This window comes from Cryptomeria japonica, chromosome 11 (genome assembly GCF_030272615.1).
Source record: "Cryptomeria japonica chromosome 11, Sugi_1.0, whole genome shotgun sequence".
In the NCBI taxonomy this organism is placed as follows: domain Eukaryota; kingdom Viridiplantae; phylum Streptophyta; class Pinopsida; order Cupressales; family Cupressaceae; genus Cryptomeria; species Cryptomeria japonica.
This window is the reverse complement of record NC_081415.1, coordinates 386,717,395-386,736,869: the sequence shown is the minus strand read 5'-3', so window position 1 is coordinate 386,736,869 and position 19,475 is coordinate 386,717,395. Positions and strand designations below refer to the sequence as shown.

General features: G+C 34.4%; 1 protein-coding gene across 5 annotated transcripts in view; it reads right to left on the bottom strand.

The window, feature by feature from the left end:
- The window catches only part of LOC131034270 (glutamate--cysteine ligase, chloroplastic), a 229,499-nt gene extending 227,744 nt beyond the window's left edge, over positions 1–1,755 (bottom strand). For 2 of the 5 annotated variants that reach the window (XM_057965713.2, XM_057965712.2), the window contains exons 1-2: positions 1,363–1,753; positions 492–837 (exon numbers count right to left, since the gene is read on the bottom strand). In XM_057965713.2, the coding sequence (XP_057821696.1) occupies positions 492–829 (338 nt within the window). In that variant the 5' untranslated portion in view covers positions 830–837; positions 1,363–1,753. Of the gene's footprint in view, positions 1–491; positions 838–1,231; positions 1,251–1,362 lie in introns of those variants that run through there. The other 3 variants (XM_057965714.2, XM_057965711.2, XM_059213989.1) reach the window with 3 other exon arrangements.
- Between the last annotated feature and the right edge of the window lie 17,720 nt (positions 1,756–19,475).

The following is a 19,475-nucleotide window of genomic DNA, read 5'->3' as shown; positions in this document are numbered from 1 at the left end:
TCAAGGAAACCATCTTGTATATAAATGTATAAAATAAAGGTTTTTGCAATTCCCCATTAGTCAACTGCACTTTACTAATAAGTAGATTGTGTGACAATGGGAAGTTATAAAATAAAATTGTGATACTCTAAGATGGCTGACAGATCACAAATTATTGGGCCTACAGAAATGATTTTCTTCCCTAAGAGTCGAACAGCCTAAATCAATTTATTTCAGGATATCGGAACATCCTTGGTATTTGCACTCCTTATGCTAAATTTCTCAACTCCTGACTAAGGCTTCTTCGGAAACTTGGACCTAAAAGCACTGGACAGTTAGCTCCAATCACACCAATGTCTATGACTTGCTATAGTTTTCAGAAACATATATATAGTTAAGCTAATACAGTATAACCACGATACAAGAGATAAAACAATTTTCCTTTACAACAGCTTAAGCTGTGAGATAACCATGTAGCCCATTGTCAAATTTGAAGGATAAGAAAAGCGTACCTCCATTTATCCTTAGGCTTGCAACCCGATGCCAGATAGGCAACAAGATCTTGTTTTGTTAGTGGCTCTGTTGTAACTGCAACATCTTCTGTCGGAGGACTTGCCGCAACAACCAATAAATTTCCCCTGTTTCTATGCCCATAATTATCACCTAGACAATTATTCCGTTTCAGTCCACCATGGGAAATCCGTTGCTGAATTTTTAATCCTTCAAGTTCCAAAATCATGCCGTTGCAACTTCTAGAGGTAAAATTGTTAGCATGATAACTATGTCCTCTGTGATGGATATTCATGTCATGGTGGCAATATGGAATGGTGCTCTTAGACAATAGTGCCATTATTTGCCCTTCCAGACAAGATAATATAAGTCAGAACATGATGTTAAATTCCGTGATAAATCAAATGAGTAATGCAAGAAGCATTGAAGAAAGACGTCACCTAAGAGATGTGAAAACAGAAACCAAAAGATTGACTAACGATCATAACTAAACAATTCGCAAATATTTCATTGTCATACCCAATTTTTGCACCACCTTTATTTTCTGAAATAAGAAATACTAGAATTTAAAAGAAGAGCAGAAAGACAAAAATACAGTTCTTAGCAGATTTTGTCCTTGGCTACACCAAAATAAGAGAAATAAGAAAGGCTGAAATGGACAAAAGACTTGTAGATGAAATCATTTTCTGAACACCCAAAAAAAGAGCAGATGAAATGTGGACCTTGTGTTACAGATTTGTACCTACTAGGTGAACGGTATGTAGTAAACTTTTACAATATATAGTACCAATTCATTTTCAATACCGTCAACAATTTCATTTTCACTGGATAAAAATGGAAATGGAGGATGATATAAGAGGTAGTGATGATTACTCAGAATGTTAATACTACAAACGGTGTTGACGAATTGCTTGTTTCAGCACAAGAGATCGTTGATGGCATAGAAGAATTGGCATCCAAAGATGAAACTTTCACGTTGCCTGCAATGGCCGCGGTGAATGTGGAAATGAACATGAAAACCCTAGTTTAGAAATGGATGACACACTGAAGTATATGAGTTATCATCCCAACAGAAGATTTGACTTTGCCTTCAGATTTCCAACCGAGGGCAAGGCCTGGAGTCAAAAAATTTGTTGCAAGAAACATCAGGGCTTTACTAAATAGAGATCTTTACAGCGGTCGAAGAGAAGTATACGAATGCAGAAATGAACAAGCTTGATCTGCACGACACATAAAATGAGAAAAATAGGGGAGAAAAGCTGGGAAATAAATGTTAATTAATAAATCAGGTTAATTTTAATTAAGCTGATGGGCTTTTAGTATGGGGTTTTCCTACCAGAAAAGTGTCACCCACGTCAAAAAATTGTCAGTCGATAAATTGCTCGGCGATAAATTGTTTCCGAATAATTTATCGACAGGGCTGATAATTTTTCGGCGTGGCTGACACTTTCCCGGTAGGAAAACCCCATACTAAAAAAAACAATTTAAAATTATTTTTTAAATTAATTTATTTTTCATTTGAAAAATTATTTTTATTTATTTTGGGATTTTTAATTTATTTTAAAATAAAATATTTTATTTTATTTTTTATTTATTTAAGAACTATTCTTATTTTAAAACATATTTTTTACTTTTAGATCTATTTAATAGTTATTTATTTGTTTAAAAAAATATTTTAATTATTTTATTTACTTTAAGAGTTACTTTTAGTTTAGAGTTATTTTATTTTCTATGCAAATTTTAATCTTTAAAAAAAATGTCATTCATTATTTTAATAATTATTTTGTTTGTTTTTATCTTGAAAAGTATAGTAAATGTCATATACTTATACGTTATTTTTTCTAATCTTTAATATTGTAAGTCAAGTAGGACTCCTTGATGACATTGAAGAATGCTTCTAAATGTAATGAAAAGTATATCTTAATGTTTTAAGGGTACTTTCCAATGAAAATTTGTCATAAAAAATTTGTTTGATAAACAAGGTGGACAATCATATGCCAGACTCCCAATAGTTAATTCCACGTTTTATATGTTATGTCAAGTACTTTCTCCTATTCACTAACATTTCTATGGCATTTCTTTTCTCTATGCTTATTTTCCTACTTCATGTGCTTTTGGTCCTTTTCATTTATGTTATATTCCATTCCAGTTTTTCTTTTGCCTTTCATTTATGAAATTCTTATTTCTATTGTGATACTATTATGTTTTAGAATTTTAAAATTTATGTTAACTTGTTAACAACTTAAGAAACTAACCTTTTACTTTTGACTTTTAGGTTTTACCTTATGATAGACGAATATAATAATAATCCTATGTTAAATAACTATTTCTAATTATACCTTATTAATCCTCATTGTAGTGGTTGGACAAGGCAAAGATAAGAGCAACTTATATGGACCTAAAGGTTGACAGCCAAGACACATCTCAAAAAGGGAGTGGCCTATAGATTAGTGAAACTCCCAATTGTATGCATACTCAATATGGGTTAGGCTTGAATCTCACTTGGGGGGAGAATTATGGTGACAAATCCTCAAACTTTGCATGAGATTATGGTTCACAACTTTATAGAGAAGTTAAGGGAAACTCCCAAAATCTTCCACAAAGATCACTAGAAAATGTCCCATGAAACATCAATCGTGATTGGAAACAATGCAACAATGTTGCTTGTAAACCAAAGGATCTCCTACAAAGTCAAAAAAGTGTTGGGTGAACTCATGTGCATCACTTGTTTTACGACATGAAATGAACTTAGCCATCTTGTTGAAATAGTCGACCACCACAAAATCACAATCATTGTGACAAACAATTAATTGAAAGCCACTAAGCAAGATTGTGGAAATCCCCTCATAGGGATGATAAGGAATAGGCAAAGAGATACTAAATCCCATCTTTTTGTTATTAGGTTTAGAAAAATAACAAATTGCCTTGAGAAAATGGAGAACATAGCATTGCATATGAGGCTAATATAGGAACTATTGCAAATAATAAGGTGTGTTTAGCTTTCTAAAATGACCACAATAAAGAGTAGAATATGCCTCCTTGAGCAAAGAAGTCAATTGATCTTGAGGGATGCAAAGTTTATACAACTTGTAGAGCAACCCTTCTTTGATGTGAAAATATTGAAAAGAATCCAAATTGGAAACTAAAGGATTTTGAAGACTTTTGTAGGTAGTGCTAAAATTAAGATATTGAGCATATATAAGAAGACCATATTTGAAATCTTAAATGAGAAGTGGTCACAATAGTTAAAGCATGTAATAAAGGAGGACAACTCAAATAATATGCAATATTGTTGGTGTTCCCCTTATTATACTTGATGATCAAATGAAACAATTGTAAATATGGATTTCACTTCATATGCTTAGCTTCTTCAATTTTATTCTAAGATTGGAGAAATCATAGCAAGTGATCAATATGGACAATTATATCTTTTCCCAAAATATAATGTCTCTAGTAGTTCATGGCTTAAAACAATGCATATAAATCATTATCATATGTGGAGTAGTTCCATTTAGTGGTAGAGAAATTTCTTAATAGGAGGCCACAAGGTGACAATTTTTCTTTAGGATAACTCCAACTGCATATTGTGAAGCACCTATCTTATTCTAAAAAGGCTATGAGAGATTTGGTACAACAAGATCAATTGCATAACATAATTTCTCTTTCAATGTGATGAAAGTAGGAGAATAGTTTTCCATCCACATAAAGCAACATTGGTATTTGTCCATTGGTCAAAGTTGTGGAAATATCTATGTGTGATGAACTTGCGATAGAAGTTCTCAAGACCAACAAAAATTCTTAATTTAGTAATATTTGGAGTAGAGAAATTGAGAAGAACTTCCAAATTGACAGGATCTACTGAATTCCACATGCATCAATGACAAATCCAAGGATGGATGTTTGTCCAAAACAACACTTAGGAAAGTTGGCATACAAACTATTATGTTGAAGACCTCATAATAGACTTTTCCAAGTGCAAGAAAAGATAAGGATGTCATCTAAGTATATGATTATAAATTTGTCCAAAAAAATGATATAGATCATGCATCAATTTTATGAAAGTGGTAGGAGCATTGGTGAGACCAAATGACATTACAAGCCACTCAAAAGGACCCACTTTTGGTCTTGAAAGTTCTTCTTCTTCAATTTAATACATTTAAAATTTTCATGTCCCTTATTTTTTAATAATAATAGAATTTTACCAAATTTCCTAGTATTAGAAGAAGAAGAATGGGCAGCATGAGAAGAAGAGGAAGGAGAGGAATTTTTCTCTTTAGAAATTTTTTGTTATGGCTGAAAACTTGAAGCTTTCAGAGGGTCCACAAAAAAGGAAAGTTGAGATTCTTGGGATTGGGAAGCAAGTTTTTCTTTTGTTAATTGTGCTTGGCTAAATGTAACATCAAGTATTTCCAGGTAGTATGTTTCAACTCCACAAGTGTTCTTATAATCCACTTTTGAACTTCAAGATGAGAGAACCAATTGGATCTTATACTCAAAGTAGCATCCTCAATCAATTGAACTGGTAGATATAATATTTCATAAATATTTATCATCCTTATAATAGGTGACACTTGATACATAAATCTTGATCATAATTTGATCTCATATGGTGATAGGATTCTAAGCATTTGGATTTCAATGACCAAGACTTTAGTGACATAAGAGAGATCCAATTTTAAAAAACAAATCAAATCATCGCTGGGGACAAGCTAGTTGTAATCAAACCATATCTCCATATCAAGAATCTAAGTGTAGAGCACATTAGCATCTTAAGATCCATCATAGATCTTAAGCTCACATTTGTTTGTAGACCACTGGCCTTCAAGACAAGGGAGACTCTAAATTGTAATAGCATTAACTTTATCAATTGATGTGGTTTTTACACGAGTGAGCTCACCAACTCTGTCAACCAAATTAGTGGCCATATCATAGTGATTCAAAGCTTATAAAATTATTTAAAGCTCCCAACAATAAAAATGGACAAGATATATGAGCCAACACTCTACCACGCATTTTTTTCATACAAACAATTACATTGAGAGATATATAAAAGCTGGAATAAAATCACTTTACCAGGATTCTGAAAAAAAAAATTAAAATCAAACTCCTCATGGTTTGAAAGATATTTGAAATAGCAATTTTTTTTTATGATTTACAAAAATAATTAAATTTGGAGTTTTAGAAATGTGGATCTAGCAAAATAAATTGATAGTGGATTTTGTGGACTCGCTATAGACATTGTGACCAATTTTTAGACAAAAATTCGTTTCAGATCACAATTTGTGGAATTAATACTCTCTAAGGCAAATTTAAGACAAATATTAAGAAACATTTGAGAGAACTCAATAAAATAAACTTTTTTAAAATAATAAAAAAATACCATTTTTTTAGTGCCAAACCATGCCAAAAAAGACTAGAACCACATTTTTGGACTCAACAACTTTTTTGGATTTAAAACGACCAACAAAATCCCATATTTATCTTTGTATTCATTAGTTTCAATATTTGTACTATATGTAATAATTTTCTCAAAAATTTAAAAAGTAAAAAATCATAAAATGCTCCAACAATCTTGAATAAGATGTCCATGAACTAAAACCCTCATTGGGTTATTTTGTGACAATAAAATAGGTTGAAATGGTTCCCAATAAATACCAACATAAAAATAAATAAAAATAAAAAAAATAAAATAGGTGCTCATATGCCCACACCTGAAGGAGAGTCACTCCGCAGCCCAAGCCCACTGATCCATGGTAAACAAACTGATGCAACTCATAGTACAAATGTGTCAGGACACATGGCCCCCATGCATATCTGGTGTGTTCTGTCATCAGTGTCTCCAATGCTCCTCCCCAGCCAACTGCCAATCCCCGTGTAGCCCTGTCTGGACACAAGAAACCACTGATGACTCCTCCGATAACAGCTGGTAAAGCTAAACCTGTAGCGGTCATGGTATCCCAGGCTACGTGACCTGCTCGCATCTCCAACCCGGGATCCTGGAATACCCGTCTCAGTGCCTCCCTGTCACCATCTCGATCATATGGAATCAACTCTCCATCGATCGGAATATGCAGAATCCTGTAGACGTCCTCCAGCGTCACTGTCATCTCACCCATAGGCAAGTGAAACGTGCAAGTCTCGGAGTGCCATCTCTCCGCCAGTGCAGTCAGCAAACCCATGTTTGCTCGAAACTCGGGCACATATAGCACATGTGTGAGACCCATCTCCTCAATAGAAATCATGTCCTGAATCGACAACTCTGGTCGCAACCTCTGAGTCGATGGGAATCTCTCCCGTGACTCCAACATAGGCAGATACTCCCGCAGTCAAGCCAATCAATCATGTCAGTTATCGTGGCATTCACTGTTTATCACAAAATGCTACTTGCTACCTAAATGCATACGCTTACCTATCCTAGTGACACTCATTGTTCATCACAAAGTGTTGCTATCTATCCTAGTAGTACTCCCTGTTCATCACAAAGTACTACGTGTGTGACATTCCCTGTTCATCACAAAGTGTTACTCACATTCGCACTCCCTGTTCATCACAAAGTGCTGCCTATCTTGGTGCTCCCTGTTCATCACAAAGTGCCTTGATCTATCCTAGTCTTCCTAGAGGACCTGCTTGAGTGTATCCTCTCAGCAGCTTATCCAATCGACAGCGTATGTTCATCACAGAACTGCCGATTTGACCTAAAAAGACACAACCTATGCATTTTGACACACAAACGCGCTTATAGACTGCACAAACGCGCCTCTACAACATAGACGCGTTTTCCTGAACACATACGTGCCTATACCATGCACAAACGCGACCAGGGAACACAGACGTCCCTACATGGCATAAACGCCCCTACAGGGCACAGACGCTTCTACATTTCACAAACGCGTCCGTATTCATCACAAACGCGGTTCCAGGCACAGACGCGCCTGGACCCGACACAGACGCGCCTGTCCGACACAGATGCGCCTGGCACTGACACAGACGCGGTTGCGCGTTTTTGCATATTTCAACTATCCTATTCCTAGCGCATTTATTGCTACTTAGCATGCATTAATGACAAAACTTGAAATGCGTGAAAGTACGAGGAGGTTCTCAGGTACTTACCGGCTCTCCTGCATCTGCTGGTCGCTGGAATCGGCGAATGCGGTCGAATCTATGAATGAAAGCCATCGCTGCTGCTTTTTTTTCGCTCTGCACTGTGATCTTGTAAGGGTGTGGATGACAATGAGGATGTCTTTTGCCCGTGGTCTATCTTATAGCCTACCCTAGCCCTCGCCCTCATTTCCCGAGTCAGTATTCTTCTTCCCGTGACTTTGTCACTTTATTCGGTCACTCCCTTCTAGCCTCTCTTTCTTATCGAGAGATTGTCTGCAATCTTTTCCGACATTTTCATCCAATCTCTCGAGGGGGCATATTATTCCCATACTGGGGCAACTCTGTATCAGTTCATCTTATCTTCTTTGAAACAACGCGACAAGCCGCATTGTCTCAAAGAGGGGCAAAATGTAGACACCCAAAATTGTCATGTCTAATTAAATAAATATTATTTATTTAATTATCTAAGCCTAATTCTTCTATTAATTAAATAAATTTTTATTTATTTAATTAATTCATTTATCCTCTTCTAGCCTTATTTCTCATTTAAATAAATACATTTATTTATTTAAATTATCCCTTTCCTAAATTAAATAAATATTTTATTTATTTAATTGTCCTACTTCTTCTATTAATTAAATAAATCTTTATTTATTTAATTAATTCATTAGCTTTTTCTACCCATGACACATGTCATTCATCTCTTAATTCCTACACTACCTACCCCTTTCATTATTTTATTATTTCTTTTACCTACCCTCTAATCCTAGCCGACCTCTCTTTTTACACCTCTCAATCTTAACCCTCCATTTCCTATTGTGTCTTCTATTTAAGGAGATGCTTCCTTCATTGTCAAACCCTAAGGACACATCCTAATGACTAATGACTGATTTTGGAGTACTTGGCTACACTACAATTCCACTTGCAACCACATTCCATTCTTTGTTGAGCTCTTGTGCATATAAAAATCTGAGAGCAAAAATATATCAAGCAAGATCAATGGAGATAGGAAGAATGGAGATCAAAACCCTATTGGACATGTGATGGTATAATCTTTGTGATTTTGAGTTATTTGCATCGTCTTAGGTTATCTTCATATGTTATGGTGGATCTTTGTTGATTGTTAGGCTAGGGTTTTGTGGTTGAATTCATTTAGCCTTTCAATATTGTTTATTATTGTTATCCATTTTCACCATAAACAAGTATTATTGATTGAGCCGACATGATGCATTGCATCTTGACTTACTTATTGTAATTGATTTAATTGTAATATTCTTAATGAGCCGACCTACACATTTGGTCTTAGGTTTTGGTATATATGTAAGATCTCGTTTGTGAGATTAAGATATGGTATGTAATATGGTATGGTAAGAGTGTGATATTCGGTATATGCGAATATAAGCATAGCTACTCACGCAAACATCATTTGAAGATTCAAGGAAGGTTTGAAGAAGATAATCAGAGCTTAACCGGTACTGAATCCAGCATTGGAGATGCTACTTTGAGCAGTACATTATCATTGGATTTAATCATCCAATTGTAGTCAGTGAGACTCCCATTCTTGTGATTGAGCAATGAGCTCTAGGCGGTTGGCCTTTTTGCATGTGCAGACCCCATTTGTATACACATACTATCTGCAGTAGTATCATCTGATTGTGGGTAAGGTTTCCCACTATGGTTTTTTTCCTTACAGGGTTTCCACGTACAAATCTTTGTGTTATGTGTTGTGGATGTTGTTTCTCTTTTTGTTTCATACATTAAGTTTCACTGGTATTGATATTAACTGTTGATCTGTTTACTGACATTAAGATTGGTTTACCGTTATTAAGTATCAAGTTTGATTTAGTTATATTTGGGTTCAAATTATTAGACAACTGATTCATCCCCCCCTCTCAGTTGCCTCCAGGTCCTAACAATAATAGCTATTTATTTTATACATACTTCATGTTCTTATATGATGATATTTTTAAAGAAGTTAATGGAATATTTGGATTCCATAAAAGCTTTGATAGATGTTTCAAATGGTACCCTTGCTAATCCTAGATATGCTATTGAAATGAATCATACTTGTACCTCTCCCAGATTATCTTTTATTCGTGACCTAAAAGAGTTAATTGTCTTATTAATTATCTCTCCAATAGAGATGCAACATTGAAGAGTAATCACACAACATAACACAACTTGTTGTCCCATATAATTAATGTTTTCATGGATCACCTAGCATAACATAGCTTGTTGGCCTATGGAATCTATGTTTCCTTTTACTTTCTCCTGTGAACCCATATAATAACATACCTTTCTAGTTGTTGGATCATGGTTTCTTGTCTCATCACTTGATGTATGTTCTTTCTCTTTCCATGTGACCACATATTCTCTTGCAATAGCAATCGAAGAATAATATTAGTGGTTGAGCCATTTTGATTATCGAGGTCTCTTCAACTAGTTGACTTGGAGCCTTTGTTTTTAGAACAAACCCCTTTTTCGTGTGTCTTTTGTCTTTGTTTATCATTTTCCCTTTTGTGTAGCTTTGCTTTATTTTTGGCTTTTGTTTTGTGTGTCCTTGTATGTGATTGTGTGATTTAAGCTCCTAAGCTTGGGGGCTTGTTTGCTTGAATTTAGTGATGTCTTATCTATTTGTAATATTGCTCCTGATTACACCCCCCCCCCCCTCTCTCTCTCTCTCTCTCTCTCTCTTCCTTCTCCTTTATCGCGAGTATGAGTGTAGACTCGTACTTTTGCTAAATTGGGGGCTAAATATAGTATCATAAATTGTAACCCCATATAATTTTACACTCCTTTTTGTGCCCTTGCATTAGTGTGTTCCCTCTCAACTCTTATCCAAGCAAATTTTTGGCCTTTGTACTACAAAATTATCGTCATGTATGATCATATGGTGATTTGGGCTTCCGTCTTGATCCTAAGTACACTAGATCTATCCTTAGATTTGCCCCTTTTTAGGTGGACAAGGATGCTAGGTGGGTTGTCCTAGTGTTCAAGGGTGCTAGACCCCCTTGCCTATCCAAAAGTGGCCCATTTTTAAATGTCAGTGCTTGTTTCCTACCAATTGATCCTCAATCTTGATACTTTAATATGATTTTTGGAGGTAATGAATGATCAACTAAAACAATGTTCAAAGATAGGCAACCCAGATCTCTTAACTAGTGGAAACAAAATATGATTGTTGGAGGTAATGAATGATCAACTGAAACAATGTTCAAAGATAGGCAACCTAGATCTCTTAACTAGTGGAAATAAAATATGATTGTTGGAGGTTGGCCTAATTTACGAAATACCTTGAAAACCCTATAAAATAGAATCCTTCCTCATTCATTTTAATCCTCAAGAAATTAAATCACAAGCATATTATAGCATATCAAGGAGACATCATTTCATTCCACCATATCCTTAAAGCACTCTTTAGATCTAAGCATTATGGGGTAACAATTTGCAACAATCTTCATGCGTGCTTGTTTTCATGATGACTCTTTTATGTTTTGTCATATCATGTTATTGCATCAACACTTGTGATCACATGCAAGGAGCATTGCATCATCACCATTATCAACTACATCAAGCTTGAGGTACAACATTTAACATTTTACCTTATAGCTTTACATTTCAATTTATATATTTCATTCAAGGGTTAATTACAACTTCAGGTTTGACCTAGGTAAACCCCTATCAATGCAACTTGTGTGCAGGTGACAAGGACACCTAGTATCACTGTCCTAGATTTTTTACTCCAAATTTTAGCAATAGGTTCCTCTCCACTTCCCAATTGTATATCCATGATTCATGTCTGCATATCTATTTTGAAATTGTTTGTATATGTTGATCATTGTCAATTTTCCATTGTCAACCCTAGTTCTAATATCCAATTATTCATTTTCAACTCAAAAAAAGGGGAGATTGAAATCCAATCTATGTTTAGCCTTTTCATTCATACATTTTAGGTTAAACACATTGATCTTATTCTCTCCCTTATTCTCTCCCTTAATGTATTTTAGTTAGAAATAAGCTTTATTCCTTGTTTACATAGGTAAACTAGTGAGCCCTCTTATTTCCATACCTTACAATTTGCTTTAGCCCTCACCTACCTAAGATAACAACCAAAAAATATACATATATTTAATCATAGGCCTCTTCAAGGTACATTAAAAAGATTGTATTTAGGTTGTTGTAGATAGGTTGACTAAGTATGCAAACTTCTTTACTATTTATTCATAATTCAAAGATCATCAAGTGGTAAATTTACTCTTCAAAGAGGTGTTTTGGCTACATCAATTACCTAAAAATATTGACAATAATAGAGAATAATTTTTTTCAACTCTTTTTGGTCGGAATTATTTTATTTGGCTAAGATAGAACTCACTCCTAACATAAGGTATCATCCATAAATAGATGGACACATGAAAATAGTGGATAGCTAGGTTGAAGGCTACTTAAGGAACTATATTTTAGATCAATAATTAAATTGGGTTAAGTGGTTAGGATTGGAAGAGTATTGCAACAACACTACCCATCATATATCAATTAATATTCCTCAATTCATGACATTTTATAGTTATGATACATGAACCTTTGTTGATTTTAAATTTCATAAATAATAGAGTTTCAACAACCATGACTTGATAAAGATTCAACGAGGCTTATAAAGATCACTCATAGATCACCTCTAGCGAATCTAGAATCAACAAAAAACTATGTAGGTTAGTACTACAAAGAGATGTCAGCTGAAGTTGGATATCTAGTCTTTCTAATATTGAAAACTTATAAGTAAAACTCCATCAAAGGTCTAGTGGTTAAGAAGATTAAACCATCCTTCTATGAGTATCACAGGATCTTGAGAGAGTTGGTAACATTTCATTTGAGTTAGAATTGACATGAAATAGTAGTATTTACAGTGTTTTCCACGTGTCTTCCCTCAAGATAGCCTTTAGATAACATATCATATGGTTAATAGATTTTCTACCCTCGGATGATGTTACAAGCTAAGGTTATTATTGATAATAGGGTAAATAAATTAAATAACATTTGCATTACAAAGTTCTTGGGTTGTTAGAAGAATTTACCCATCGAAGATGCTACTTGAGAAAGGATAAATATCTTAGAGCATCCAAAATTTTATTGTTTGAGGGTCATCAATTTTAGGGAGGGTGAGATTGTAATGTCAGAATCCTAATTATTGGTGCATTTGAGTCATATTCTAGCCTTGGGAAATATTTCAACATTTTTCATACTATCATGCCTCCCTCCCATTCCTTGCTAATATCAAACATGTCAAAACCTACATTTTCACTTATTTCCTATATTAAGTATTGCTAACTTTGATATGCTCTCCCTCTAGTATTGTATACATCAAAATCTTGATCCGTACTTCTTATGTTGGATATTGCTAACTCCCAATCCTTGTTCCCTCCTACATCAAATATCTTGAAATATTGATTTTCACTACCTCCAACATTGGGCATCTCTAAATCTTGAACCTAATCACGTTGTCACTCTACTTGTTCGAATATTCATATCCTTATATACCCTTGCACCACAATATCCTTGTATCATATTCCTTACACCCTACTTCAAACATTCAAATAACATAATGACAACATAAAACATGGAGATATTTCAAAGTAACATCTTAGTTGTTGATTCTAGTATTGGTTACCTTTTCATCCTTCTAGTACACATTTCCCTAGGCCTCACCTTTTGACATGCCTCTTTTTAGACCCCATCCTTAAAAAAAAGATTGCATTGATCATTATGGCTAACAAAGCACACAATCAATGGATCAAATTTGAATATAAAATGATAGGAATCTCTCAAATGTCTCTTAACATGTGTGGGCCCAAACTAGGCCTTAAACCTCTATATAAATTGATCAACTTCATCAATTTTGATCATCTTATGATATTTTTGTCAAACTATAATCCTAGTTCAAGCAATTGTGTTCAATAATTAGATATGATGATGTAAAACCTTAGGTTTTAGGGATTTGTGAATGAAACTCCATTGATTTCATGGTTTTTGGGGACGAGCCCCATTTGGAATACTAAGGGCGTGTTTTATTGGAGGTTGGATTTGTACTTCAAGTTGGAGACTTCGACAATTAGGATGATTTCAATATTTGGGTATTTTTCAAAATTTATTTATAATTATTTATGAAGCAAATCTTTATAATAATTTGTTACAAAAATGTACTTGAATGAAATATATGAATAAATTTGATTCTAGCTAGTAATTACATGAACAAATTTAATATATGTGTTGTAGATATTTTAGATTTGAATACTGTACTAAAAATTTGTCATGAATGTATTTTAAATTTGAGTATTTTATACAAATAATTTAGCTAAAGGTCTTTACATAGAAGTAGAGACAAGGTTGCATGGCTATCTCTAACAAAAAATGGTCATTGTGGCTATAATATTGAGGAGTTCACAAAGGCCTCATGAGTAGGGGTGACTGTTTTCTTAACTAAGATGATTGATGCAAGGGTATCCTTCGTTTGATGGTTATCTTATATCAACTCTTTTTTTCTTTTTTTTTTCTTTCATGTTTTGTCTATTTTGCAACTTTTTGTTTGTGTTAAGGTCTAGAGTTTACACCTTCTCCTAAATCATTTTGAAGGATTGTGGATGCATTATGCATTAATATGAATTGATGTTGCAACATAATGTTGGTTGCACTTCTAACTAAGAGCCATACTCTATTTTTTAGTTCATGTGATGTGTGAGTTCTGCACACATATTGAGAATATTATTAATCAAGCGTATTTGACAAGTGCCACTTATTAACAATAATAGATTGGTGCATGAATCACACCATAGGAGGCAAAGCTTTACACTCTTCAGAAGAGCTTGGCAAAAGAGGGTATCGACAATGTAGATAACACAAAAATTGATAACCTCATCTAGGCATAAATCATAGAGATAATCAAGGTCTACACCACGCATACAAAGTAACTAAAGGAACTTCTTGCAATGCTAAACATTGTAATTACAAAATGAGGAAGATTGCCAAAGATGTGTAGCCTACCCAAACAAGTCTAGATAGTTAATTAGTGGGCTTAAAGGAGAATGAGAATGCTATAGCCAAGCACACTTTAGGTTGCAAGAATTGGAGAACTAGGGCAACACTGCATTAGTAGAAGATCTTGAAGGTGCAAATTTTCTAAGGTAACATAGGTTAGATTTCACTTAGTTTCATTGTCAATGTTCTTTTTGGATTAGACTCATGAGAATTTTTTGCATCAGACTATGTGATCCATCGTTAAGAAAGAAGAGAGCTAAGAAGGTTTCACTTAATTGTTTTGTTTAGTATTAATCTTATTTGTTAATTTTGAATATGACAAAACATAAAATTACATCAAGATTGTAATAATTTAAATATAAGTCCAAATATAATTAAGATATATTTAATTGCACTATAATTAGTAAAAAACACAAAGATACTCATTTCTACAATAATATATTCTGAGCTTAGATGTAAGCAAAGATCCTAGGATAATAATAACTTAACCATCAACAACAAATAAATAAATGTAAGTAGGCTTAAATTGTAGAAAATGTTGAAGGCTTGAGGAGGTTGGAACATCCTCGAATGTGATATAGACCAGATGCAGATGCATTACTCTTCTTCCTCATTTTTTATTTATAATAATTAAAAATGGGCATTATGTCAGTCCCACCGCCACATTTAATAAATATTGATTTCATGAGCAAACTAATAAAAAAAGGGGTTAAATTGAAGGAGAATGAGGTCCCAAATGAATCATGTGGAGTCTTGTTTTTTCCATGGAGGACAAAAGGGAACGTTGGATTCTGCCTCCCTCATACTCACCACTCACCACACCAATTTAAATGTCAGATATTCCAGATAACGTGGGTTTGCTGTTGTTGGTCTACTTTTTTATTTTGGCTAGCAGATTTACTTAAGTAAATGAAATGTGAGACTAAGATTTTATTATTAGTAGCTAATAGATAAAGGAAATGAAATTGGTAGGTAGTTGTGGAGGTTTCGATAAAGTTGAAAGTTCATTATTAAAGTTGAAAATCGTTGTGATGCCCGGAAATCGCTTTGCCCCAGGGCCCACGGTAAAGATTCCAGTTGTGGAGTAGAAATTTAGTGGCACTACTCCATAATTATTCGTTTGTGCTTAAGTCAATTCGACTATTCTTTTGGCCATAATCCACTTTTGAACATCTTTCTAAATCCCAATTAAAACTGCTTTTAGAAATCGATTTTGTTGACACGTATTAACGGGATTCCAAAGAAATCACTCTGAGCCTAAGGATGCCGCTATTTTTTCCGTAATGATGCTGCTGCTTGTAGTCAAGTCGCCCACTTGTTCTTACTTTTCTTCAATGTCCCTCATGTCTTTTTTCTGTGAGTGAAGAAAGACATTAAACATAATTATCACTATTTTCAGTGTGAAAGTGGGATCACTATCCTTGGAGTGCGTGTTTTTTTCTGTGTTTGCATAGGTAGTCTTTATTTCTTGATCACTTCTTTTGGTGATAGTAATAGCTGCTAAAAACCTTCGTCTTCCATTGAAGAAAAAGACATGGACACTATGTCGGTGCTTGTAGTTTATTCACCCACGTAATACACCCAAGTCTGCAAATTTCCAAAAAGGGAAGCTTTTGTAAATTTAGTTAAAAGATTAGGGATTTCTCGTGAGACAGCTTCAAGGCCATGAATCGCAGCCATTAACAGGAACAAGAGTTCTATTTCTGGTAAATTCAATAACAAGTTCGCATTACCAATTTGAATGTAGACAACCCAAGCAGAGGCATATGATAGAATTGGGTAAGCTCAAAACGCTAGGGAATGAGGTTTATAATAAGAATTAAATTATTCTTAATATTATAGATTTAACTTTAATATTTTAATTATTAAATATATTATTAAGTTTATGTATTCAATATTAATAATATTCAGTTGTTGTGTATAAAATAATTTATATATGTATTATATTAAAATTTAATTTCAAATATTATAAACATAAGCTTAAGTCTATAATAGTTAGTATTTTTTTATTTTTTATTTTATATTAGTTAAATCAAATTATATTCAATATCAGTGTTCTTGTTGTGCTAATATTATATAATTAATATAAAATCAAGGAAGGTTTCAACAAAGTTTCGCAACAATATTTAATATCCTAGAAAGGTTAAATAAAAATTAACTCTTGAAATAAAATTTTAAGAGATTAAAATAAATAAATAAGATAGTTAGGTGAAATTTTGATGTATATTAAATTGGCAACTATAAACTCTGGTTAGTATAATCTCTATCAAAGTTTTAGTGCTCCCCAATTCCACAACCTTGCTAGGATCCTTGCAACCTGGGCACTTGGATATAATTTTGTAACTGCAACATGACAAGTGGACAAGAATAAAATAGAGAAGCCAAGAGCTCTCAATTGGAATTTAGCATGAAACAACCCAACAAAGAATGTACAATATAAGAGGTATCGGCTAAGGATAAAGTGGTTATAATGTGTTTCAATGAAGGACTACTCCAATGTGTTTTCAAAACCAATTTCAAGCTCCAATAATGGAGCAATTGCAAAGTTGATGGAAATAATATTGAATAGATCATCGACCAAGTACTATATTGAAAAGGAATTCGTTGGAAAACGAAGAAGATATACAAAGAATTAAGGTTAGGGTTTGGGTTAGTATTGGAATTCAATTAGGGCTAGGGTTGGTGTTTGGATTCAAGTAAATGATTACCTAGGATAAAGCTTGGGGTTAGGTGCAATGGTTATGTTGATAGTTAGATATAGTTGAATATCAAGCCAAGTAGACTTTCCTCAAATCGTTGTTGCTTCATGACCAAGTAAAATACTAAATTTTCATGTAGTTCTCCATGTGAACCCTAGAGTCTTACAAATACTTATCTATATTAACACTGTTAGAGTAAAAGGTTAATTTCACTTAATTGGTTTAATTAAGTCACCTTTTATTCCATCTTAAGATTCTCTTAGTTATGCATTGTACATGTATTTAATAATTATTCTAATTATTAAATACATTATCATTTAGGGTTGCACATCTTTTAGGGTTGCACAATCTCCTTTTATAAGGATTGTATTGTATTTCTTTTTTTATTCCCTCTCTGAATGATAATCCTTCTTCAGAGCCATTGTTGGTTTTTTGTCTTCATTCTTCTCTTGTGACAGGTTTTCTTGCATATAGGTAATCTTGGGTTGTGAGAAATTGGATTTCTCAACTTTTTCATGGTATTAGAGCTCAGATTTGTTGCAGCTTGTTCTTGATTTGTTGAAGAATATTTTGGAGCTTTGAGGGTTTCAGATTTAAGAGGTTTTTCTATTGGATCTGGGGGTAGCCTTTTTTCAGGCATTTTGGGCTCAAACAAACCACACAGTTGTGCTCAGAGCTCCCCAAAACCCCTATTTCCATATGTAATTTATCCGATTTGGACAAAATTAACTTTTGGGGCAATTTTTTTTGCTCATGGTCGTACATCCCCCTTCTGCACGCGGGTTGAGGTATAATTTTTCAAAAAAGAAAAAAAGATTTTTTTTGCAATTTAATGACTTACAAGCCACTTGCACCCCAACATGCAGTCCTACACCGCTGTCGCAGCGGTTACATTGGCCCCTACGGTCGGCGACTGCCTTCGTTGTCGCCAACGATTAGGGTAGCCGCTAGTGGCTTCCGCTATCGCCCAACGGTTACTGTCACCATCGTGTCGGCCATCTCCTTCGCTGCTGGTGCACCGCCCAAATCCACCGCCTCCACTCAACTCGAGCACCATCGCCGCCCACTGGCCATCAGAGCTCCACTAGTTCCCCTCTTGCTTGCTCTTTTGATAGGGGGATGGTTTTTTGGCGATAACTTGGGCAAACAAAGGCTTTTTTTGATGTATCATATATTGTTGGAAATATCTTTTCGAGCACTATCTAGATTGGGAGGTGAGGTTTGAAGATTGTTTTATTTTGTACCTGTTTTTTGTTGTTAAAGTTAGAGCTCTTTTCTGCACTCCGGGAGCCATAACTTGGGCAAATAAACTCCTTTTTCGGCAAACGAATAGGCGTCGAAAAGGTATTGGAGAGACCTATTCATATTTGGGGTTCATTGTTACAAAATTTTTACCAGCTACACAATATATTGTTTGAAGCAATTTTTTTGCTCTTGCTTTTCTTTATGGCTCTTAGATTGTACTGGGGTTTGGTTTTTCATCTTGTGGGGGGTTTTATTTTCTACTTTCTTCAATTTACTTGAGAGACTCAGAAAACCTAAAACCAAAAAAAAAAACCCTTCTGCATCCTCTGCCTAGTCTGAAAGATCACTTAATTTTAAAAAAAGAGTAGGTATAGGTACAGGTATAGGTACACATGGCAGATTCTTTAGTTGAGCTTCTTACATCACATAACTATCACCTCTGGAAAGCTCGTGTGACAAGGCTTTTTAGATCAAGAGGGTTGTGGTTCTGGTTGGATGAGGCTCAGCCTCTGTTGCAACATCCTTTTAAGATTCTTTAGCACAAGAATAAGATGGATGAGGCTATGGGTGTCATCTCCTTACATGTTTCAGGCAACTTGCTTTTTCACCTTGATGGTTTGCTCACTCCTTAGGCTATGTGGTCCAATTTTGTTGATCTTTTTGGTTCCATCAACGAGTTCAGAGCATTACAAATTGAGGCGAAACTCTCTTCTTTGTTACCTGAGTCATTTCCTCACATTGAGGATTTTCTGAACAAGTTTAAAACCACCAGATCTATCCTCCACAGTTGTGGTAAAAATAAGAGACACGGAGTGTATCCACTTGACTCTCTCTAAGCTTCGAGGTCCCTACAAGATATTTGCTTTTACATTTTATTCTATTATGGATGCCTTGGGTGCACATTTCACCATG